This window comes from Oncorhynchus tshawytscha, linkage group LG02, assembly GCF_018296145.1.
Source record: "Oncorhynchus tshawytscha isolate Ot180627B linkage group LG02, Otsh_v2.0, whole genome shotgun sequence".
In the NCBI taxonomy this organism is placed as follows: domain Eukaryota; kingdom Metazoa; phylum Chordata; class Actinopteri; order Salmoniformes; family Salmonidae; genus Oncorhynchus; species Oncorhynchus tshawytscha.
Genome location: NC_056430.1, coordinates 13,466,554 through 13,491,559, shown reverse-complemented (window position 1 = coordinate 13,491,559; position 25,006 = coordinate 13,466,554). Strand labels below are relative to the sequence as shown.

Here is a 25,006-nt window from a genome sequence, read left to right as displayed (position 1 = left end):
TGTGAATGGAGAAAGCTGATCCAACAGCAGACATGCCAATTGGGCTCTCGAGTGACGCAGTAGTTTAAGGAACTGCATCTCAGTGCTTGAAGCGTCACTACAGACCCTGGATCGATTCCAGGCTGTATCACAACCGGCCGTGATTGGGAGTCCCATAGGCGGCGCACAATTGGTCCAGTGTCATCCGGGTTAGGATTTGGCCCGGGGTAGGCCTTCATTGTAAATAAGAGTTTGTTCATAACTGACCTGCCTAGTTAAATAAAGGTTCAATAAAATAAATAAGAAATGAAGTGGAACTTCCAGATGCTTTGAAACTAGTAATTACATGTACTATGCTTTGAAACTGTATTTTTCTACATCTGGGATGACACTCTTATTCGATCCCAGTCAGTGAGGTTGACCTACTGATCATGTTTTTACCAGCTGAACTAAGTTACCCAGATGGTACACTTTAAAATTAAGTGTTACAGAATGTTCTTTCTGCGTGTTTTGAGAAACACATGTCCCATCTTTGGCCGTTGTAAGAATGATACATCCTCAAAACACTCATAACTCCAAGTTCCAATGCTATCAGGAACCGGACCCGGGATGTTAGCTCTCCAGGAACACAGTAGAGCCTTGGAATAGGCTGTGGAGCAGTAAGGATTTAGCTCTCCAGGAACACAGTAGAGCCTTGGAATAGGCTGTGGAGCAGTAAGGATTTAGCTCTCCAGGAACACAGTAGAGCCTTGGAATAGGCTGTGGAGCAGTAAGGATTTAGCTCTCCAGGAACACAGTAGAGCCTTGGAATAGGCTGTGGAGCAGTAAGGATTTAGCTCCAGTAACACAATGGGTGTATTTATTGTAGCCTATTAGTGTAGTGGTCTAAGCTGCTTAGCTGCTTCTCTGTGTTCTCATGCCTATTAAAGAAAGGTTCAATAAATGTTTAAAAAAACATTTATATATATATATATTCTCATCTCTCCTCCCTGGTGGTCCTCTGACTGAAGGTCAAGCAGGGAGGATACTCAGTCAAGCTGTCTTCCTGGAAGACAGAAAGACAGACAGTGAGGCGGTGTCCCTTACCGCTCCAGTGTTCCAGCTTAGCAGGAGGGGGAGCAGAGAGAACAAAACTTAGCCCAGAGAGAGTATTTAAAGAGCTTATAGTCGGTTATATTGATTAGATTTATATCCTCTGAATATTTTAAGCGTATGTAATGTTGACATATATGGCCTACAGCAAGACAAGGCACCCCCCTAACTTCCAGATTCATTCTGTACAATTATTTATCTGTACATTTGATGTATATATATGCCATCTTATGTCATATCCATGTTAACCCTAGAGGGCAATATTCAAGGGTTATCGAACGATTAGTTTATTCAAGTAGCTATAATGATGGTGTTGATGATATGATGTGGGTTTACATGTGGCAGTTTTGGGAACAGCTGTTAGCCATCAGGAGAGGGAGAGTAGGGGGGTCACTTTTTAGCCTCTTACTTGGGGGTGTTTCCCAACTGGTTCGCAGTCCTGACTGTATGGGGAATAGGAGGTTGCTGCAATACAGATTTGAATGGAGCGTTGAGCCTTCCTTGAGGCTTCATGACGTTACGTGATTATTTTTCTTCTAAATGCTTTTTTATGTCAGAATTGCGGGAAAATGAGCGGACGTGTGCTAATTGGGAAAGTGCCGCCAATGCGGCAGCGGACTGCGCCCGGTGCGAAAAGGACAATACATTTTACTTCGGGTCCAAGGTAGGCACTAAGCGATTATGATTATAACAATACAGAACAGCGTGTAACACCATCAGACGATGTACCGTAGCTCTGTAAATTATTCTCAATACTGTGAATGCATTGAATTTGAAAGGTGTGTGTATGACTCAAGAGTTGACCAATGAACTTTTTAGAATGTATCCATTGTAGCTTGCTAACCTGATGAAATGATGGGAATTAGGCTGGCAACTGTTGAAAAACAAACAAAAGCATTGAAAAGAGACATTGAAAATGTTGTTTTTTTTCTAATTGAAAATTATGTGAATTTTGTTATGTTATTGAATCAATCAACTGAAATGCATAGTTGCAGTTTAAAATAAAAAAAACACTCATCAGTTTATTTTATCTATCCACAGCAGCTTTCCCATGGGACATTTCGAATCTTGATTTAAAAAAAATACCTGCTAATGTCATAGAGTTTTGATAACAATTACTAGCTTATAGGCTATATAAATACTGACATTTTCAAAAAAAAAAAAATGATATATCTGTATATAGGCTACCTGCTGGGTCAATTGTTGAAATGGATCTAGAGCAAGTGACTCAGAGGCAGACAGTCAACATTCTTCTTATTAAGCAAAGCTCTATACTTTGGCAAGTAAGCACTGAGGTCTTGCTAGATGGAGAGTTGGCACTTGTTTTTCACAAGCAATTATGGGATTGGTTAAAAGAACACCCTCCATGGTGGAATTGTGGCAACAGTACCACAGCTACAGTATCTGGGTAATTGAAGATTCATTGAGCGTTCAGCCACAGGTATGCGCTCCCAAGAGTCATGAACTGTGTTTTGCCTGGCTGTACTGTCTGCTGTCCTTCTTTCAGTCCTTCTTTCAGGCCAAATACATACAGTGCATTCAGAATGTGTTCACACCCCTTTATTTTTTGCACATTTTGTTGTGTTACAAAGTGGGATTAAAATGGATTAAATTGTCATTTTTGTCAACGATCTACACCAAATACTCTAATACTCTGTCAAAGTGGAAGAAAAATTCTAACATTTGTCAAAAATAAATGAAGCACTGATGTATTTTGATTAGAGAAGTATTCAACCCCATGAGTCAATACATTTTAGAATCACATTTGGCAGTGATTACAACAGTGACTCTTTCTGGGTAAGTCTCTAAGAGCTTTGCACACCTGGATTGTACAATATTTGCACACTGTTCTTTTAGAAATGCTTCAAGATCTGTCAAATTGGTTGTTGATCATTGCTAGACAACAATTTTCAGGTCTTGCCATAAATTTTCAAGCAGATTTAAGTCCAAACTGTAACTCTGCCTCTCGGGAACATTTACTGTCTTCATGGTAAACAGCAAATCCAGTGAAGATTTGGCCTCATGTTTTAGGTGAATTTGGCCTTACTGAAAGGTGCATTTGTCTCCCAGTGTCTGGTGGAAGCAGACTAATCCAGGTTTTAGGTGCTTAGCTCCATTACATTTATTTTTTTATCCTGAAAAACTCCCCAGTCCTTTTTATTCAGGACAAAAAGTGAATTGCTTTGCCACATTATTTGAGGTATTACTTTAGTGTATTATTGCAAACAGGAAGCACGTTTTGGAATATTTATATTCTGTACAGGCTTCCTTCTTTCACTCTGTCAATTAGGTTAGTATTGTGGAGTAACTACAATGTTGTTGCTCCGTCCTCAGTTTTCTCCTATCACATCCATTATACTCTGTAACTGTTTAAAGTCACCATTGGCTTGGTTTCCTTCCTCTCTGGCAACTGAGTTAAGAAGGAGGCCTGTATCTTTGTCGTGAATGGGTGTATTGATACACCATCCTAAGTGTAATGAATAACTTCACCATGCTTTAAGGGATATTCAATGTCTGCTTTACCCATCTACCAGTAGGTGTCCTTTTCAAGGCATTGGAAAATGTTGTGGTTAAATCTTTGTTTGAAATTCACTGCTCGACTGAGGGACCTTTTAGATAGTTGTATGTGTGGGGTACAGAGATGAGGTACTCATTAAAAAATCATGTTAAACACTATCATTCCACACAGAATGAGTAGATGCAACTTATTACGTGACTTGTTAAGCACATTTTTCCTGAACTCATTTAGTATTGGCATAACAAAGGGGTTGAATACTTATTGACTTATTGAATCATTTTTTATTAATTTTATTATTAATTAATAAACATATTTCCACTTTGATATAATGAGGTATTGTATGTAAGCCACTGACAAAACATCTAAATATTATCCATTTAAAAATCTTGAATTAACACAACAAAATCTGGAAAAGGCAAGGAGTGTGAATACTTTCATAAGGCCCTGTAAATTGAAAATATTGGAGGTGCACTTGATTTAGCTTGGAGTTTGCACTTTTGGGGCTTTCCCATTGTTTCCATATATTGGGCAATCTAAATCAAGTGCAGCTAAAGTATTTGGGATTATATGACACAGGTCTGGTTGTTTCAAGGACTTGACCATTAATGGTTTACGCACCTTTTACTATCTCGTGATATCTATCGGGTCAGGCGATCCACATGTTACCACACACATCAATAGTGGGACTCTCCAATAGTGTGGTGCAGCGACAGTGGCTTTAAACCTGTTCAATGTATCCCTGTGTACTGTATGTGTGTGGAGGAAGTTCTATGTTGTTTTATTAGGTGTGATGCCTGGGTGCTTATCCAAATGGACCACTTATTAGCTTTGCAGGAATGACATCAAAGTCTTATGGTAGTGTTGATCTTTCTCTGTATGAGAATGCTAGTGGTTTGTTTATGTAGTCACAGCTATATGAATATGGTTGACATAAATCATTATAGCGCAAAATGTCACACATTTCTCTGCATGATTGTTGATGTTTTCAATGTATTATGATTGATTGAATCAAGTGAAATCATTGTTAGGTTTAGTATCCCTACAGTATGCAGAAAGTTGTGTTTTAGCAGTCAGATCATCTAGTAGTCTAGTCATGAACATCTAGTGCATTACACAATGACAAGCTTTTGGTAACCAAGAAGAGTCCTCTTGTTGCACACAGCTGGTCCCAGTTTGTGCCCCGCTAGGGAGGAGGGGAGAATGTAGATCATATTGTCCCCCCCCCTTCCCTCCTTCACCCACCACATGACCCCTCCCTCAATCTTTCAAAGCAAAACATTTTCTCAACAACAGAAATTCAAATACTAGCACTAACGCATGAATCAGCCGATAAGCTTGGAGCAGTGCCACGGACAACAAAAAGCTCATTTCCACCCCGATGTATGAAGTATGTACAGTAAGTGGTTATGTTCCTCCCACCCATCCTTGTCTGAGTTTTAACTCTGTAATGTAAGCTCCAAAGTAGACACATGTTGCAATATCAACAGACTACAGGCTATTCAGAGTTGCAGACCCTCCTGGTCTCTCCTGGATTTGCCACCCCCTTGGGGAGATACTGGACACGCCAGGGTCATTCCTTTGTAACAAACCACTGTCCATAAACTACTGCATAAGGTGTGACTTTTCAAATATAAAAGTCCGGGGTGAGTACCTGTGGATCTCTGTTAATTAGTTCAATAATGCCAGAACACTGAATGACTTGCCTTAAAGAACAGGCTCTCCCTCAAAATGTGATCTTTATCAAGTAACAAACATGCTGGTTTAACCAGTGTGTATGAGGATAATATTTTCAAATCACAATGTAGAAGATGGAACCTTTACTTGGACATCAACTCATCACACATTTAGGCCAAGTTGTAGTATTACTGTGAGCTGAGATCCATGCTGTTCAGCCTAGTCCCGTGATGAATCCTTGCTGGTCTGTGGTTGTTCCAAGACTGCTGTTTATAGCATTGCTGCTTAGAGTGGCGACAAATGCGGCTCACCTCAGTCCTCTGTACAAAGTTTATAGACCAAGAAGTACATTTCAACCATTGCACATCACAAAACTCTGTTTAGCATTCAATATATAAACCCCCAATCTTGCCATCTTCAATATCTATTTTCTGCAAGCCAGCTAGACATAAAGCTAACAGATCAGACGGATGCAATATTCCTACTATTTTTGAAAGGATATTAAAAGGATATTTAGAGGTTTGGAAAGGATATGAACTCATAATTGCCACTCATTTCTGTGGGCTATCTTTAATGAGATGGTTGTGTATGACAACCACCTACGGAGAGCACTGCAGTGCAGCAACTCAGATCAGGCTTAGAACTCTTAGCTCCACAACCGCCAATTAAAACATCACTCAACACCCTGTCTCTGTGTTGGCCAACAGTTCTGTGTGTCTGTTTTATATGTCTACCTAATGAGGGATGGGAAGGAAATAAAACCCCTAGTTTATAAACTTCTTTTTAGATTCATGTATCCACTTAAGGTGATTGGTGCTTCTGAGAAATGCAAGATTAATTTAAGGGACTTTATACAATTTTGTGACCGACACCAACATATGCTTTTTGTCCTGTACATTTATGGTAGTAGTTCCCTTCAGTGCGCAAAATTATATACTGAAGTGTTCCAGTGACTGGTAGATTCTAAGTTTTACCCAATGCCCTTTTTTGGGGGGACTCATTTCTCCGTAGCCATGTGATTAAGTCCAATTGCCTCCTCTGCTTCAGACTTTCTATAGGCCGTTTTTTTCTACCAGTGTATTCTACATATGCAATTCCATGTTCCATCACCCTGTTAATTGCAGAGTAGGAACCCACAAAGAGCCATTTCAACTCAGCCGGGGCAGGAAAGCACAGACAGAGAACAGAAGTCAGGAATGACTCGGGTTTCTAAGGGACTTATTACAGTATCTACCTTTTGCTATCTGACACGTTTGTGAGAGAACATAACAGTTACATACATCTAAGAGGTACTTAACATTACAGCACTCTTGAGATGTTTCTATTGAAACAATAAAGGCATACAAAGCTCGCTTTAGAACCCGGGTCTCCATTTAAAAAGTCTGTTTTGTCCTGTTCTGAGCCTTACATGACAATAATCGTTTCGACTACATCCTCCACCCCTTCTCACATTCAGTTACATTCAATGACCTGTACTTTCAGTGTGAAATTCAATGACCTGTATTTTCAGAATGTGAAATTCAAATTCACTCATATTCAGATTTATTCAGGGATCCATTTGGTCCAAATATTAGTTGCTGTCTTGTGAGCGAGCAACAGATTTTTGGGTTACAGTACCATACTGTAACTGCTCATCTGTGTGTCCACCTCCCTCCCTCCCTCCTCTCACGTATGGGCCTCTCCAGCATCATCTGTCCCAGGACAGGCCGGGCCAGGTCAGGCAGGCGGGTGGCGGGATGACAGCCCAGACCCACAGGCAGCTGTCACTGGGATTTCCACTTCTTCTCTAACTCCCCTGTTCTATCGCTCCTTGGAGCACGCCATCCCTGAGCTACTTGTCAACCCACCGCCACCCGTGGCCTCGCCCAGTCAACTTGATTTAACATAAACGTCCCGTGCTGAGGAAACTTCAGTCAAAGTGCCACTCATGGAGCTGTAGTTTGTGACTGAGAGGATAAAGAGTTCCTAGTTGTGTTAGAATCAAAGCAGCTGTGTGGTGTAACCTAGGCATCCCTTCTCTGATCGAACAGCTTGTAGCTGGCCGTTACCATGGTATCCCTACAGGAGGACAGATGGACAGTCAAAGCTGTTGCCAATTTAGACCTACCTTTGTCTTATCCTTTAATAACCTTCTCTTTAACTACGAGGGATTGGGTTAAATGTAGAAGACACATTTCAGTTGAATGCTTTCAGTTTTACAACTGGCTAGGTATCCCCCTTTCCTTTACTGTTAGATAGCTTTATAACTGTTAATACACAGTAACTATATATTCCCTTCTAAACAGTACCATGCTTTATTATGACCTTTGACCCCTTCTCTTCTCAGCTGGGAAGAGAGCAGCTCCATCAGCAGTGGGCTCAGTGATGGCTCTGTAGACAACCTCAGCTCCGAGGAGTTCAACGCCAGCTCCTCGCTCAACTCTCTACCCACCACACCCCTCGGATCCAGACGCAATTCCTCTGTCATGGTGAGTGAAGGGCACATTCAACCACAACAGCCTTAGCGATGTTTCTGTTGTATCTCTGTAGACTATATAGGCCACTGCCTGCACACACACAGATCTTACTGGAGAAGCTGTAAGCAGATACCCTGTGATGGCAGAGCAGTATACCTGGTATTTGACAAGACCTGAAAGCATATTCCAGCAGATAAAAGGAACATCTTTATCAGTGTGAGTTATGGAAGAACACCATTTTTCCTCTATAAGTTTAGGTCAGTATTTCATGACTGACAGTGAATCTATTTCCCTGTCTACCTGCTTTGTTTGACAAACTACTGTATGCACATGCACACACACACTGTCTCACTGCTGTAACTGGGAACAGATGAGAGCAGTCTACCTTGTGAGGGCAGTGTATGACTCTTGCTAAGTTATTTATATAAGATTACAATTACCTAAGTTCTTTGTCCTCATAGTTCAGGTTTGTATTTCATGATTTACATTGCACCCATTTCCTGTCTCTTTGTCCCCCTGCCTGCCTGTCTCCCTGCCTGCCTGTGTGTATGATTCACCCTCTGCAGAAGCTTGTCAAATATGTCATTTGGGTCCCAAAGAAACAGTTCACACGGCCAACACCACAATGTCAATCAATCAGACATGGATGAAGATGATGATGTCATTGTGCAGCACTTGTTTTCCCCATTATCCAGTCACTGGAAATCAATGTGATATTTTACATTTCATTTAACACTGCAAAATCATTCATCCAACTTAGTCTGTGGACATCTACATTGGATTGAAAGTCAATTTGGTTGAAAGGTGACACTTTTAGTAGGTGATCTCTCAGGTGGAAAAACTGTCACTGATATCGCTTCATACGGCTCTTCTGATAGCCCTTTAGTGACCCCTTCGCTTATCCTTACAACACAAATGATCACATCAACTTTCAGGAATCAATTATGTTTTGAGAATTCAGATGTTCTTCTGTATCAGTGTGGCGTGGTAAGTACAGAGGTTCTCTTTATTTTAAATTTGTATTTTATTTCACCTTTATTTAACCAGGTAGGCTAGTTGAGAACAAGTTCTCATTTAAAACTGCGACCTGGCCAAGATAAACGCGTAGCAATTCGACACATACAACAACACAGAGTTACACATGGAATAAACAAACATACAGTCAATAACACAAAAGGGAAAAAATAGTCTATATACAGTGTGTGCAAGGGAGGTAAGGCAATAAATAGAAAATAATTACAATTTAGCAATTAAACACTGGAGTGATAGATGTGCAGAAAATGAATGTGCGAGTAGAGATACTGGGGTGCAAAGGAGGGGGGAAAAAAACAGTATGGGGATGAGGTAGTTGGATGGGCTATTTACAGATGGGCTATGTACTGGTGCAGTGATCTGTGAGCTGCTCTGACAGCTGGTGCTTAAAGTTAGTGAGGGAGATATGAGTCTCCAGCTTCAGTGATTTTTGCAATTCGTTCCAGTCATTGTCAGCAAAGAACTGGAAGGAAAGGTGGCCAAAGAAGGATTTGGCTTTGGGGGTGACCAGTGAAATATACCTGCTGGAGCGAGTGCTACGGGTGAGTGCTGCTATGGTGAGCTGAGATAAGGTGGGGCTTTACCTAGCAAAGACTTATAGATGACCTGGAGCCAGTGGGTTTGGCGATGAAAATGAAGCAAGGGCCAGCCAACGAGAGCATACAGGTCTCAGTGCTGTGTAGTATATGGGGCTTTGGTGACAAAACAGATGGCACTGTGATAGACTGCATCCAATTTGAGTAGAGTGTTGGAGGCTATTTTGTAAATGACATTGCCGAAGTCAGGATCGGTAGGTAGTTTTACGAGGGTATGTTTGGCAGCATGAGTGAAGGATGCTTTGTTGCGGAATATGACGCCGATTCTAGATTTAATTTTGGATTGGAGATGCTTAATGTGAATCTGGAAGGAGAGTTTACATTCTAACCAGACACCTAGGTATTTGTAGATGTCCACATATTCAGAACCATCCATAAGTCAGAACCGTCCAAAGTAGTGATGCTGGAAGGGGGGACAGCATGCATTTAGTTTTACTTCCATTTAAGAGCAGAGGTGGAGGTCGACCGATTAATCGGAATGGCCGATTAATTAGGGCCGATTTCAAGTTTTCATAACAATCGAAGTCGATATTTTTGGACGCTGATTTTGCCATTTTCTTTATTATTATTATTTTTACACCTTTATTTAACTAGGCAAGTCAGTTAAGAACACACTCTTATTTTCAATAACGGCCTAGGAACGGTGGGTTAACTGCCTTGTTCAGGGGCAGAACGACAGATTTTTACCTTGTCAGCTCTGGGATTCAATCTTGCAACCTTACGGTTAACTAGTCCAACGCAATAACCACCTGCCTCTCATTGCACTCCACGAGGAGCCTGCCTGTTACGTGAATGCAGTAGAAGCCAAGGTAAGTTGCTAGCTTGCATTAAACTTATCTTATAAAAAAACAATCAATCATAATCACTAGTTAACTACACATGTCACTCGCTCTTAGACTTGGAGTAGTTATTCCCCTTGCTCTGCAAGGGCCGCGGCTGTTGTGGAGCGATGGGTAATGCTGGTTCGAGTGTGGCTGTTGTCGATGTGTTCCTGGTTCGAGCCCAGATAGGGGTGAGGAGAGGGACGGAAGCAATACTGTTACAATACTAAAGTGCCTATAAGAACATCCAATAATCAAAGGTACTGTATATGAAATACAAATGGTATAGAGAGAAATAGTCCTACAAATACTATATTAACTACTACCCAAAATCTCTTACCTTGGAATATAAGTCTCATGTTTACAGGAACCACCAACTTTCATATGTTCTCATGTTCTGAGCAAGGAACTCAAACGTTAGCTTTTCTACATGGCACATATTGCACTTTTACTTCTCCAACACTTTGTTTTTGCATTATTTAAACCAAATTGAACATGTTTCATTATTTATTTTAGGCTAAATGGATTTTTATTGATGTATTATATTAAGTTAAAATAAGTGTTCATTCAGTATTGCTGTAATTGTCATTATTACAAATAAATAAATAAAACAATTGGCCGATTAATGGGTATCGGCATTTTTTGGTACTCCAATAATCGGTATCGGTATCGGTGTTGAAAAATCATAATCGGTCGACCTCTAGTTGGAGGCCACGGAAGGAGAGTTATATGGCATTGAAGCTTGTCTGGAGGTTAATTAAACACAGTGTCCAACAAAGGGCAGAATGTATACAGAATGGTATCATCTGCGTAGATGTGGATCAGAGAATCCCCAGCAGCAAGAGCGACATCATTGAAGTATACAGAGAAAAGAGTCGGCCCGAGAATTGAACCCTGTGGCACCCCCATAGAGAGAGCCAGAGGTCTGAACAACAGGCCCTCCGATTTGACACACTGAACTCTGTCTGAGAAGTAGTTGGTGAACCAGGTGAGGCAGTCATTCGAGAAACCAAGGCTGTTTAGTCTGCCGATAAGAATATGGTGATTGACAGAGTCGAAAGCCTTGGCCAGGTCTATGAATACAACTGCACTGTATTGTCTCTTATTGATGGAGGTTATGATATCGTTCAGGACCTTGAGCGTGGCGGAGGTGGACCCATGACCATCTTGGAAACCAATTATCTTGGATTTATCGGTGATGACAGTGTATCCTAGCCTCAGTGTAGTGGGTAGCTGGGAGGAGGTGCTTTTATTCTCCATGGACTTCTTTATTCTCCCAGAACCTTTTGGAGTTTGTGCTGCAGGATGCAAATTTCTGTTTGAAAAAGCTAGCCTTCACATTCCTAACTGCCTGTGTATATTGGTTCCTATTGGTTGCATATCGCGGGGGCTATTCAATGCTAATGCAGTACGCCACAGGATGTTTTTGTGCTGGTCAATCAAATCAAATCAAATGTATTTATATAGCCCTTCGTACATCAGCTGATATTTCAAAGTGCTGTACAGAAACCCAGTCCTAAAACCACAAACAGCAAGCAATGCAGGTGTAGAAGCATGGTGGCTAGCAAAACTCACAAGAAAGGCCAAAACCTATGAAGAAACCTTGAGAAGAACCAGGCTATGAGGGGTGGCCAGCCCTCTTCTGGCTGTGCCCGGTAGAGATTATGTTCATAAATGACCAGCATGGTCAAATAATAATAATCACAATAGTTGTCGAGGGTGCAGCAAGTCAGCACCTCAGGAGTAAATGTCAGTTGGCTTTTCATAGCCGATCATTAAGAGTATCTCTACCGCTCCTGCTGTCTCTAGAGAGTTGAAAACAGCAGGTCTAGGACAGGTAGCACGTCCGGTGAAGAGGTCAGGTTTCCATAGCCGAAGGCAGAACAGTTGAATGGCAGTCAAGGCTGGAGTGAACCAAGGGCTATATCTGTTCCTGGATCCATTTTTTTGGAAACGTGCATGCTTATATAAGATTGTGAACAATACACTTTTAAAGAATAACCAGGCATCTTCTACTGACCGGAATGAGGTCATAATCCTTCCAAGATAACCGGGCCAGGTCGAATAGAAAGGCCTGCTCACTGAAGTGTTCTAGGGAGCATTTGACAGTGATTAGGGGTGGTCATTTGACCGCAGACTCATTACGGACACAAGCAATGAGGCAGTGATCGCTGAGATCCTGGTTGAAGGCAGTAGAGGTGTATTTAGAGGGCCGGTTAGTTAGGATGATATCTATGAGGGTGCCTGTGTTTACGGATTTGGGGTTGTACCTGGTAGGTTCATTGATCATTTGTGTGAGATTGAGGGCATTAAGCTTAGATTGTAGGATGGCCGGGGTGTTAAGCATGTCCCAGTTTAGGTCACCTAACAGCACAAGCTCTGAAGATAGATGGGGGGGCAATCAATTCACATATGGTGTACATGGCACAGCTGGGGGCAGAATGTGGTCTATAGCAAGGGGCAATGGTGAGAGACTTGTTTCTGGAAAGGTGGGTTTTTAAAAGTAGAAGCTCAAATTGTTTGGGCACAGACCTGGATAGTAAGACTTAACTCTGTAGGCTATCTCTGCAGTAGATTGCAACTCCGCACCCTTTGGCAGTTCTATCTCGTCGGAAAATGTTATAGTTAGGGATGGGAATTTCAGGGTTTTTGGTGGCCTTCCTAAGCCAGGATTCAGACACGGCTAGGAAGAGACACGGTTGGCAGAGTGTTTTATTCACTGCTATAGCACAAACTTAGGGAGTAGGCTTCTAATATTAACATGCATGAAACCAAGGCTTTTACTGTTACAAATGTCAACAAATGAGAGCGCCTGGGGAATGGGAGTGGAGCTAGGCACTGCAGGGCCTGGCTTAACCTCTACATCACCAGAGGAGCAGAGGGGGAGTAGGATAAGGATACGGCTAAAGGCTATAAAAACTGGTCATCTAGGTCGTTCGGAACAGAGAGTAAAATGAGCAGGTTTCTGGGCACGGTAGAATAGATTCAAGGCATAATGCACAGACAAAGGTATGGTAGGATGTGAATACAGTGGTGGTAAACCCTGGCATTGATTGACGATGAGAAAGGTTTTGTCTCTAGAGACATCAATTAAACCAGGTGAGGTCATCGCATGTGTGGGAGGTGGGACAAGAGGGTTAGCTGAGGCATATTGAGCAGGGGTGGAGGTTCCACTGTGAAATAAGACAATAATCACTAACCAAAACAGCAATGAACAAGGCATATTGACATTGGGGAGAGGCATGCGTAGCATAGGTCTTTGTCCACAGGTGAAAAATGCTTTGCAGGCATCTTGTCACTCCTGGTGTTACTGTGGCAACACTGCTTCTTCCTGCTGTCCTTGTCCTCATCCCAGAGAGAAGAGAGTGATGAATCATGGGGATTAGTATAGCTGACTGAGCCATCTGTGACTATATCACATTAAGTAGGTGTGCTGCCAAGGTCTACTGTGCCCAATTTTTTATCCTCGCAGCCCCCCAATTCACAACAGGATAACCCATTAGATACGGTATGGTGCTCTCAAAGCAGCGACATAGTACCTACAATCAATTGGTCATATTTCGACATAATAGCCAAGTACAGTATTTCCATCTTATCGCTTGGTATAATGTTGTAGCTACTTGGTCACATACATATGGTTAGCAGATGTTAATGCGAGTGTAGCGAAATGCTTGTGCTTCTAGTTCCGACTGTGCAGTAATATCTAACAAGTAATCTAACAATTTCACAACTACCTTATACACACAAGTGTAAAGGAATGAATAAGAATATGTACATATAAATATATGGATGAGTGATGGCCGTGCGGCATAGGCAAGATGCAGTAGATGATACAGAGTACAGTATATACATATGAGATGAGTAATGTAGGTTATTTTCCTGACACCACAGTCCGAGGGCCCTCACCTCCTCCCTGTAGGTCGTTTCATCATTGTTGGTAATCAAGCCTACCACTGTAGTGTCGTCTGCAAACTTGATGATTGAGTTGGCGTGCATGGCCACGCGGTCATGGGTGTACAGGGAGTACAGGAGAGGGCTGAGAACGCACCCTTGTGGGGCCCCAGTGTTGAGGAGTAGCGGGGTGGAGATGTTGTTTCCTACCCTCTCCACCTTGGGGCGGTCCTTCAGAAAGTCCAGGACCCAGTTGCACAGGGTGTGGTCGAGACCCAGGGTCTTGAGCTTAATGACGAATTTGGATGGTATTATGATGTTAAATGCTGAGCTGTAATCGATGAACAGCATTCTTACATAGGCATTCCTCTTGTCCAGATGGGTTAGGACAGTGTGCAGTTTGATTGTGATTGCTTCATCTGTGGACCTATTGGGGCGGAAAGCAAATTGGAGTGGGTCTAGGGTGTCAGGTAGGGTGGAGGTGATCTGATCCTTGACTAGTCTCTCAAAGCACTTCATGATGACGGAAGTGAATGCATCGTCATGAATAGTCATTTAGCTCAGTTACCTTAGCTTTCTTGGGAACAGGAACAATGGTGGCCCTCTTGAAGCATGTGGGAACAGCAGACTGGGACAGGGATGGATTGAATATGTCCTTAAACACACCAGCTTGCTGGTCTGTGCATGCTCTGGGGACACGGCTAGGTATGCCGCCTGGGCCGGCTGCCTTGCAAGGGTTAATAACACGTTTAAATGTTTTACTCACGTTGGCTATGGTGAAGGAGAGCCCGAAGGTTTTGGTAGTGGGCCGTGTCAGTTGCACTGTATTGTCCTCAAAGCGAGCAAAGAAGTTGTTTAGTTTGTCTGGGAGCAAGACGTCGGTGTCCCCGGCGGGGCTGGTTTTCTTTTTGTAATCCGTGATTGACTGTAGAACCTGCCACATACGTCTCGTGTCTGAGCTGTAGAATTGTGACTCTACTTTGTCTCTCTACTGACGCTTAGCTTGTTTGATTGCCTTGCGGAGGGAATAGCTACACTGTTTATATTTGGTCATGTTTCTGGTCACCTTGCCATGATTAAAAGCAGTGGTTCGCGCTTTCAGTTTTGCGCGAATGCTGCCATCAATCAATGGTTTCTGGTTGGGGAAGGTTTTAATAGTCAACATGGGTACAATATCACTGATGCACTTGCTAATAAACTCGCTCACCGAATCAGCGTATTCATCAATGTTGTTGTTCGCCGCAATGCGGAACATATCCCAGTCCACATGATCAAAGCAATCTTGAAGCGTGGAATCAGATTCGTCAGACCAGCATTGAACAGACCTGAGCACGGTTGTGTCCTGTTTTAGTTTCTATCTATGGACTTACCCACTAAACCAGTGTCCACCTTGTATTAACAGACTTCTGCTCAGGGACGCGTTAGGTGAAACAGCATTGTGTCCTTGTTGTTTTGATGAATGAGTCTTGCGCTGCTCAACAAAGAGGAGAGCAGAGGTGATTCAATAGAGTAGGTGAATTGTGCCCTACAGGAAGGTACTATATTGTTTTAGCCATTCCCATCCTTGGCCACCGTGCTGAACGTTATTGTAAGGAAAGGTCAGAGTTAATCATTCTCAGCTGGTTCTAGTTTAATTGGACAGTTAATATTGTGCCTGCCCCGCAGACCACGAAAGAGCAGGCGTTACGTAATATGGTAGCAGTGGCCTAGAAAGGGGAGGGCGTTGAAAAACATTGTGAAAATAGCTGAAGCAAGACTGGGGCATTTGGAATCGAGTACACTGTTAAATCAGCCCAGATTGACCAACCTTTCATGTAGCACGTCATCCACAATGCATGTCATGAGTATGTAATGTGGCTTCAGAACGCCAAGTCAAAAAGACTGATCATCCATTATGGGATTTAAAGGAGAACATGATTCATCCTTGATTCATTATTTCTATTAGTGACTACTGCGCTGAAAGACTCCGCAGATCATACCATAGTGACTGCAGTGAATCTCTGATGTTAAACAGTACAGGCTTATCAGTTCCTCCCACATGCTCTTTCTCTGAAATGCAGACAGGCACTCAGACGGGACAGCAGAGATTACTGAGCGTAAACTGAGGTTCTGGCAGAGATAACAAACACAGTGTCTCATATGTACGCACACACGCACACACACCTGGCTGCCTCTCACATGACCCCTACAATAAAAATGTTAAATTCAGAAAATTCAAGAATTCCTAAATCTGAATTTCGATTATTTTTCTTCATTGATTGAACTGAAATGGAATTAACTTCAACACTGTGTTTACCATTGTGACCATACAAATATAATTTTTCCATTTGCAGAATACTTCATATCTCAATGGTTATGTCCCTATGTCCTTATACAGCTCCGCACCGATGCTGAGAAGCGCTCCCTGGTGGAGAGTGGCCTGTCCTGGTACAGTGAGGATGCCAAGGCCGCACGCAAGATGGACGGGGGCAGCTACGAAACTGGGAGCCTCAAGACCGAGACCCCCAGCAAGTGGAGGAAGTCCTCGAGACCCATGGAGGGTGCTAGTGAGGACGCAGGGGTCAAAGGGGAACTGAGGAAGCCCCAGATCCTGGGTCAGCCAGGGAACTTTAATAAGAAGGGGCGCCACCCTCCTGTGGGCGTGACCTCACCCATTACCCACACCTCTCAGAGCGTGCTCAAAGTGGCAGGTCAGATTGAATAACATGTGTTATCTCTCTCTATCTCTGACTCTCTCTCGCTCTGCCTCTCTTGCTCTGCCTTTCTCACTCTGCCTCTCTCGCTCTGCTTCTCTCGCTCTAAGGTCTTTCTCCCCTCTCTCTCTCAATTCAATTCAGTGTGCTTTATTGTCATGATGTAACAATGTACGTATTGCCAAAGCTTACTTTGAAGATTTACAATATTAACATAATTAATAATAATAATCAACAGTAACAACAATAACCAAGGGTCAAAATAACCATACATTGAACAATAACAATAAGCATAAAGGACATGTCCAGGTTGCTTGGTCTGTCAGACACTGTCCCTGATCCTATGGCAGGCAGCAATGTAGTGCGCTGCCAACCCACAGCTCTCTGTGTCCCCGACCCAACAGCACATATAGCCTATCCTTATCAGAGAGGTCTTTGAAACATTGAATGAGGGGAAATTAAACTCTCTGTCTCGGGTTCTGCTGTAGTGAAGTGGTTGCACAGCCTTTGTTTTCCTGTGTCTACCCTTCTCAATGGCAAGCCTGTACTTTCTCAAGTTTTTAAAAATGTTTAATTTAAATATTTTTTAATCCCATTTTCTCCCCAATTTCGTGATATCCAATTAGTAGTTACAGTCTTGTCCCATTGCTGCTTCTCGGGAGAGTCAAAGGTCGAGAGCCGTGTCCTCCAAAACACGACCCAGCCAAACCCCCCGGTTGCGGCCGGCTGCGACAGAGCCTGGACTCGAACCAGGATCTATAGAGGGCCAGCTAGAACTTTTATGCAGTGCCCAAGACCACTGCCCCACTTGGGAGGCCCCCATCAAGGGTTTTCTAAGATTTTGATCAGTAACCATGGTCAAATAGTTTGCGACGGTGTATAGTCGATTTAGCGCCAGATAGCACAGCATTTTGCTTTGTGCTTGTGTTTCCCAATAAATAATGAGGTTTTGTTTGGACTGTGTTGTAAATTGTTTTGATCTGATTGACTGGATGTTCTGGTCCTGAGGCTTCAGTGTGTTAGTAGAACAGGTTTGTGAACTCAGCCCCAGGACCAGCTGGATGAGGGGACTATATTTTTTGCTCAGCTCTTGGTATTGCAGGGCTTGGTAATGATATGAGAGGGGGTCACTGTATTTTAGATGTTTCTAAAACTGAATTGCTCTTTTTGGAGTTTATTAGTGGATATTGGCCTAACCATGCCCTGCATGCATTGTTTGTAGTTTTCCTGTGGACACGTAGGAGAATATTACAGAACTCTGCATGCAGGGTTTCAATGGGGTGTTTGTCCCATTGGTTGAAATATTGTTTTGCAAGTTGACCCCACACCTCGCTGCCATAAAGTGCAATTGGTTCAATGACACATTCAATTTGAGTTTGTTTTTTAATGGCGTAGAATGCCCTGCTGGTTTTGTCTCTCAGTTCATTCACTGCATCATTAATGTGCCCAGTTTAGCTTATTTTTAAACCTAAGTAATTGTAGTGTGTGCAGTACTATATATATTTTGTACCAATTGTGAACTTTGGTCTAATTCCCTGAGATCTGGATCTTCTATGGAAAATCATTATTTTAGTATTTTGGGTGTTTACTGCCAAGGCCAACCTCTCTCTCTCTCTCTCTCTCTCTCTCTCTCTCTCTCTCTCTCTCTCTCTCTCTCTCTCTCTCTCTCTCTCTCTACACTATACACCTTGTTGTCGGTCCAGTCCTGTTGAGTTGGGAGTAATTTAGCAATTTGATGATTATATTGAAATCATTATTCCAAGTGACTGCTATACATGAAAGGGTTTTTACTGCTTGCATTCATAAAGAGTGTGTTTGTGTTAAAGTAGAAGTATGAATGGCGTGACATCTTCGGGGGAGGAAACATGATTGTTAACTTGTTTTGCAAGATATCTTTGTCATCCATAACCTCCCCTAAATGGATTCCACATGGAGAGTAGCCACGGCCAGCAGATATCTGCTTGATACCAAATGAAATGTTGAAAGTCTGTGCCAGAGTTTGATTGGAAGGCCTAGTACTGTACAAGAACACTGAGAAGAAATGCCAGTGTATTCCATACAGAACAAGGATCATCTCTTTGGGTTTCTCTCTTGGTTAATCTTCCCATGCTTCTCATCAAAGACAAACTCACTGTAAAACACTGTCTGCGAAGCATTCTTTGTCTTATATCTCCCTCTCTAACTTTGAGGATCAGCTGTCAGAGCAGCTTACCGATCACTGTACCTGTAGACAGCCAATCTGTAAATAGCCCACCCTACTACCTCATCCCCATATTGTTATTTATCTTCTTGCTCTTTTGCACCCTAGTATCTCTACTTGCACATCATCATCTGCACATCTATCACTCCAGTGTTAACGCTAAATTGTAATTATTTCGCCTCTATTGTCTATTTATTGCCTTACCTCCCTACTGTTCTACATTTGCACACACTGTACATATATTTTTTCTATTGTGTTATTGACTGTACGTTTGTTTATGTGTAAGTCTGTGTTGTTGTTTTTGTCGCACTGCTTTGCTTTACCTTGGCCAGGTCGCAGTTGTAAATGAGAACTTGTTCTCAACTGGCCTACCTGGTTCAATGAAGGGGGAAAAATGTATAATGAATTTGAACATATTTTCGCTCCATACCTGAGTTTGAGGACTACAGATACCACATTAAACTTTATGGGCAGTATCAGTAGGAAAAGGACATTTAAACAGCAACATAAGGTTTCCTTTCAAACAGTACAAAGTGCAGTATGGCATTTCAAGTGTGACTTGTTTCTTAATTAACTCTTTTTTTAATTATATTTTTCTCTGATTCATAGTTCAAGTAAAAATGCATATTTTTCAGACTAAGATGTAGTAGCAAGAGTGTGCAGCAGTGGAGGCTGCTGAGGGGAGGATGGCTCTTTATAATGGCTGGAACAGAGTACAATGGCTGGAATTGAGTGAATGGAATGGTATCACACACTTTCCATACCATTCCATTCACTCCATTTCATCCATTATTATGAGCCGTCCTCCTCTCAGCAACCTAGACTGGTGTGCAATGTATTGCATTACCTTTTATTCAGCCTAAAGGCAGTTCTATGGATCTATTGTTTGCCAGTAATGAAATGCAGCGGATTACAATGATGTGTAGTGACTCATCCATCTGATCACATCAATAATGTTGTGTTTAGGGGTTATTTAATTCCTCGCAATCTAATTATGATTGAACAATAGAGGAAACAATCAAACTGCAGTTCAATTTCCTGACTGATGCAATTTATTGTAATGCACTCGACCGCTTATTCGTCTGATTAATGTGGCTGATTAGGAGGCTCTATGTTTTTTGGCATCATTCTCTGGGCTGAAAATGCAGTCTTGTGATATTCCCAAACAGACACTATTTTCTTTTTAATTTCCCCAATCAGTTATGCTGCTTTCAATTCCATTGACGGTGTCCAATTGAGGCTATGTCACATGGGAAAGACTGGCAGCTATTTTACTGCTCTTTGCTTTTGCTTTCTTAACTAACATTCACCTTTTCTCCCTGACTGAGTGACATGCACTGTTACTTTATAACACCTCTGTTATTCCTGAAGAGTCTATTGACGCGCCCGTTCGTCAATCTAAGTAACATAATTTAAAAACAAATAGCCATTAAAATGTGTCAGTTTAAGCTAGAGAAATCATTTTCCATGGGCAGCGTCTCAATCCGCCGTTATCATCCTTCCACACCTGCGGTGGAAGGTGGCCGGGATACAGAGATGTTTGTCAGACCATGAGACATCCAGAAAATCTGCCTTCTGATGAAAATGTCTTTAGCGTCCGAACATTTTGCCCTACAAAACTAATGACCACTCTATGGAAAGAGGAGACCCACACGATCACAGTGGGAAGTCGGTTCAGCCGATGTGCCAGCTTCTGTCTGCAGGTACCGAACCGTTTGGGCTACAAACTATTATGATCCCACTATGGAAAGGGGATATTCTGCTTTTACAACCCTCACAAATGTCATGAGACTCATCTGAAGGTAACCCGGGACCCGTGTAAAAAGCGAGTGGGAGTATGAAGGTAGTGTTGTAACAACAGAAAAAGGGGTTAAATATGTGTCTAAAAAACTAAAATATTTCCTGAGCTTTCCTATCTCCTAAATATAGGACAGACACTCCTTATGATCCTTCCTTATGATCGTTTTTTTACTGTCTGTATTGCCATTTATGAATGTGTTTGTTATTCAATGTGTTTCTATGGGCTATAGTAATAAAGACCACATTAAATAAAACAAATGTATACCTACAGGGGTCCTAAAATGATCCATGGTGTGACCATCTTAAAACAATTTCATATGTTAGCTTAGTCGACCCCCCAATAATGCATGCATTTATAAATGTGTCTGAGAAACATTTTTGTGACTTGTACATGTCAAAATTCCAGAATAATATGAATGCACAAGTTACAGAGTGCGATTAATAAAAACTAAGCCTTTCCCTAATTTTGTCAGTCACCAAAGTATTTGCCCATTGCATCTCATTACGTCTTGGTCAAGGGCCCAGTTTGTCACACAGACATGTCTGCAGTACCTCTGAGATGTTTGTGGCTGTATGTTGGTGACTAGTTGTCTTCATCTAGGGAACATTAACCATCTCTAAGTAAATACACATGTTTCTTGTTATATACAGCTGCTTTTATGTGACCAAGTAGCCATTAAGCCATAGGGTATGGTTATGGTCGTCCAACATTAGTAATGATGCTGTCATCCACATCCAGCCAGTTGACTGATGCTTTCTTTCACTCTTGATCTATATGCAATGGTCCACTTTCAGCTTCACACATTATTACAGCTGGTAGCTGACTAATCATGACTAATGACAATGGTATGGTTGAATCTAATCTCTCTCAATTCAAGGGCTTTATTGGCATGGGAAACATATGTTAACATTGCCAATGCAAGTGAAGTAGATAATAAACAAAAGTGAAATAAAGCTCTTTTTTTTACATTAAACATTACATTCACAAAAGTTCCAAAAGAATGAAGACATTTATCTCTCTCTCTCTCCGCAGCACCAAAGAGTGACCACAGGGCGGTGGACAAGACAAAGATGTCTGTGAAGGCTGCTGGGCTGCAGCGATCTCGTTCTGACGCAGGGAGGGATCATCTTCCGCAGCACCGGGAACTCCGCAAGCCCCCATCCGGCCTGGTCAAGCCCTCTGCCGGGGCCTCGTTCGGCTACAAGAGGCTCCCGACCACCAGCACTGCCACCATAATGACAGCAGGGGGCAGTACCATCTCTAGTGGCTCTGCCACCTTGGGCAAGATGCCCAAGTCTTCTGGCATTCCAGTGAAGCCTCTGGGAGTTGGAGGAGGAGGAGGAAGAGCGGGACGTAAGAATAGCTTTGACGCCACCGGCGGTGAGGAGGGGGGCTTCCTGGGGCCCAGCGCCCGTAACAGCCTCCAGTACCGCAGCCTGCCACGCCCCGCCAAGTCCAGCACCCTCAGCCTGATCGGCCGCCCTGGGTCGGCCCGGCCCGCCAGCAGCAGCATGGACCCCGGCCTGCTCAGCCTGAAGCCTATCTCCATGGCCTGCCCCGGCCCCAGGGGGAAAGAGACTGGCAGTGGAAGCACTAAGGGGGGCAGTCGAGGAGGGAGCACAGGCCCTGTCAACCAGACAGACAGGGAGAAGGAGAAGGAGAGGGCTAAGGCCAAGGCAGTGGCGTCTGATATGGGCTCCCTGTGTGGCTCTCTGAAGATGGCAGACTGTCAGGGTGATTCTACTGGGGAGGCTAGCGCCAAACTGCATGGGCTGCGTAGGGCCAGCAGCAGCAAATACCCTGAGCTCTCATCACCCACCACTCAGAGGTAAAGTCACCATCCAGATACATTCCTATAGTACATTACAATTGTGCAATATTTAGTTACAGTACTCATTTTGCGGTGGTTTGGGGTTTATAGAACCAGCTACATATATTACTCAGTTAGTGTCGACCCAGTTTGCTCAGCTGAATGTTCTAAGATATTTTAGGATGAGTTACTGTGTAATTTTTTTAACTACTCAAACCACTTTATAGACATAAGAGAACAACACAGAAAGAAAACAAGTCACTGTCATTTTGCGTGCCGTGTTTTCATGTCTTTTTCATGCCAGGCCTGAGAACAAGTCCAGAAAAGCAGGGTCTCTGGAGCCTTCGCTGTTCTGGATGGTGCTGGATCTGACATTCTGTGTCTCATGTCTAATTCATAGGATGCTGAGCTGCAAATCTCTGGGTCGGCCTCCCAGCCTGGCACACCTGGACAAGGTCAACTCCAACAGCCTGGACTCGTGCGTGACCATTCAGGACCTCCCTCCTAAAGTGCCCCCCTACTCCAAGCTCCAGGACCTGGCTGGGTCCGTGCCACGCAGCACCATCCCCCGGGGCCTCACCCCCAGCCCAGCACCCATCCTGCACCTCGACTCCCCCAGCTGCTACCCCAGCCAGACCCTGTCCATGGGCGGCTCTCCACTGCTCTACCCCAAACTGTCTGGCCTACACCGCAGCATGGAGTCACTTCCCCTCACCATGAGTGTCCCTCCCAGTGGAGGATATATCCGGGCAGAGTCCAGAGACAGGGACAGGGACAGCTACAGAGACAGGGACAGGGAGGAGACGAGGAGCACGGGGACCTGGGGTGCTGGGAGCAGGACCTCCCTCAATCTCCCAGACAGGTGGGTCTAGACAGGAGCAAGACCCTGATGATGAGGTGGAATAGGTTTCGGAACCCTGTACTTCACCAGTCAGTATCTGTATGTAGGAACATACTATGATCAAACTGTTGCCATCTTTCTACTGCATCTGAGATATTATTAATAACAAGATGTTCTACTATCATTGATTGTTTGATTGCAGAAAAGGTCATTATTGTTGTCTTGTTCTTTCTCTACAAGTTTGCAAACAGACAGGAACACCTTACCCAAGAAAGGATTAGGGTATGTCAAGTAAGTTTTTCATTGTTTTATGACACATTTGCTGTATCCAATGTACAAATGATGTAGTATATTTTTCTCGTCCGAGGCACATGTTTAATTGTTGCTTTCTTCTCCATGCCCTGCTCCAGTCGCTACAGCTCTGGTCTGTCAGAGGATCAGTCGGAGGGGAAGGAGAGGCGTCACTCTCACACCGCAGTGAGCCTGATGGAGAGCGAGAGCCCCCCTCAGCTGCCATCGCCCACCCACATTCCCCACCTCTCCTCTGGCAAGGCTGTCCTCACTAACGTGGGTGAGTCTCAGTCTACTGCACCTTTATCCATCCATAGCCCTGCGGGTCTGAAGACTGACTGGAACTCTAAACTCTCATTCAGACTAATCGTCCTGCTGGTCTGAAGACTGACTGGAACTATAAACTCTCATTCAGACTAATCGCCCTGCGGGTCTGAAGACTGACTGGAACTATAAACTCTCATTCAGACTAATCGTCCTGCTGGTCTGTATTTCAACACAGACACATTTGAAAGGTTTAAGGCACAGGTTGAAAGCAGCAGTAACAGCCTGGCAGCAGCGGATGCATTTACTTTGAGTCCGTGTGATGTTGGTCGTGTTGAATTATAGAAACACATAACGCTCATTTAGAATGAGCCTGTGAATACAGTAAATGTGTATCCACTGAAGTACATTAACACCCTGTTGACGTTATAGTTCCTGTGAATACAGTAAATGTGTATCCACTGAAGTACATTAACACCCTGTTGACGTTATAGTTCCTGTGAATACAGTAAATGTGTATCCACTGAAGTACATTAACACCCTGTTGACGTTATAGTTCCTGTGAATACAGTAAATGTGTATCCACTGAAGTACATTAACACCCTGTTGACGTTATAGTTCCTGTGAATACAGTAAATGTGTATCCACTGAAGTACATTAACACCCTGTTGACGTTATAGTTCCTGTGAATACAGTAAATGTGTATCCACTGAAGTACATTAACACCCTGTTGACGTTATAGTTCCTGTGAATACAGTAAATGTGTATCCACTGAAGTACATTAACACCCTGTTGACGTTATAGTTCCTGTGAATACAGTTAATGTGTATCCACTGAAGTACATTAAGACCCTGTTGACGTTATAGTTCAGAAATTGTTCTAATCATATTCAGAACTAATCAAGTTAAATAGTTAAATATTTATTTTATAGTTGAGATTTGGCTGTGTCAGTAAAATATGATGATCTCTTATATGTGTACTGATGAAGCGTGAATAAGCAGGAGATATAAAAGACGCTGTGAGTAAAGCAATGCTATGTATGTATAT

At 43.0% G+C, this 25,006-nt stretch overlaps 1 protein-coding gene across 11 annotated transcripts in view; it reads left to right on the top strand.

The window, feature by feature from the left end:
- Positions 1 to 25,006, top strand: part of LOC112263105 (neuron navigator 1) — a 124,339-nt gene that overhangs the window by 65,052 nt on the left and 34,281 nt on the right. For 9 of the 11 annotated variants that reach the window (XM_042330664.1, XM_042330670.1, XM_042330668.1 and 6 more), the window contains 6 exons: positions 7,590 to 7,731; positions 16,437 to 16,749; positions 21,786 to 22,581; positions 22,964 to 23,425; positions 23,645 to 23,695; positions 23,815 to 23,975. In XM_042330664.1, the coding sequence (XP_042186598.1) occupies positions 7,590 to 7,731; positions 16,437 to 16,749; positions 21,786 to 22,581; positions 22,964 to 23,425; positions 23,645 to 23,695; positions 23,815 to 23,975 (1,925 nt within the window). The remainder of the gene's footprint in view (positions 1 to 7,589; positions 7,732 to 16,436; positions 16,750 to 21,785; positions 22,582 to 22,963; positions 23,426 to 23,644; positions 23,696 to 23,814; positions 23,976 to 25,006) is intronic. The other 2 variants (XM_042330676.1, XM_042330661.1) reach the window with 1 other exon arrangement.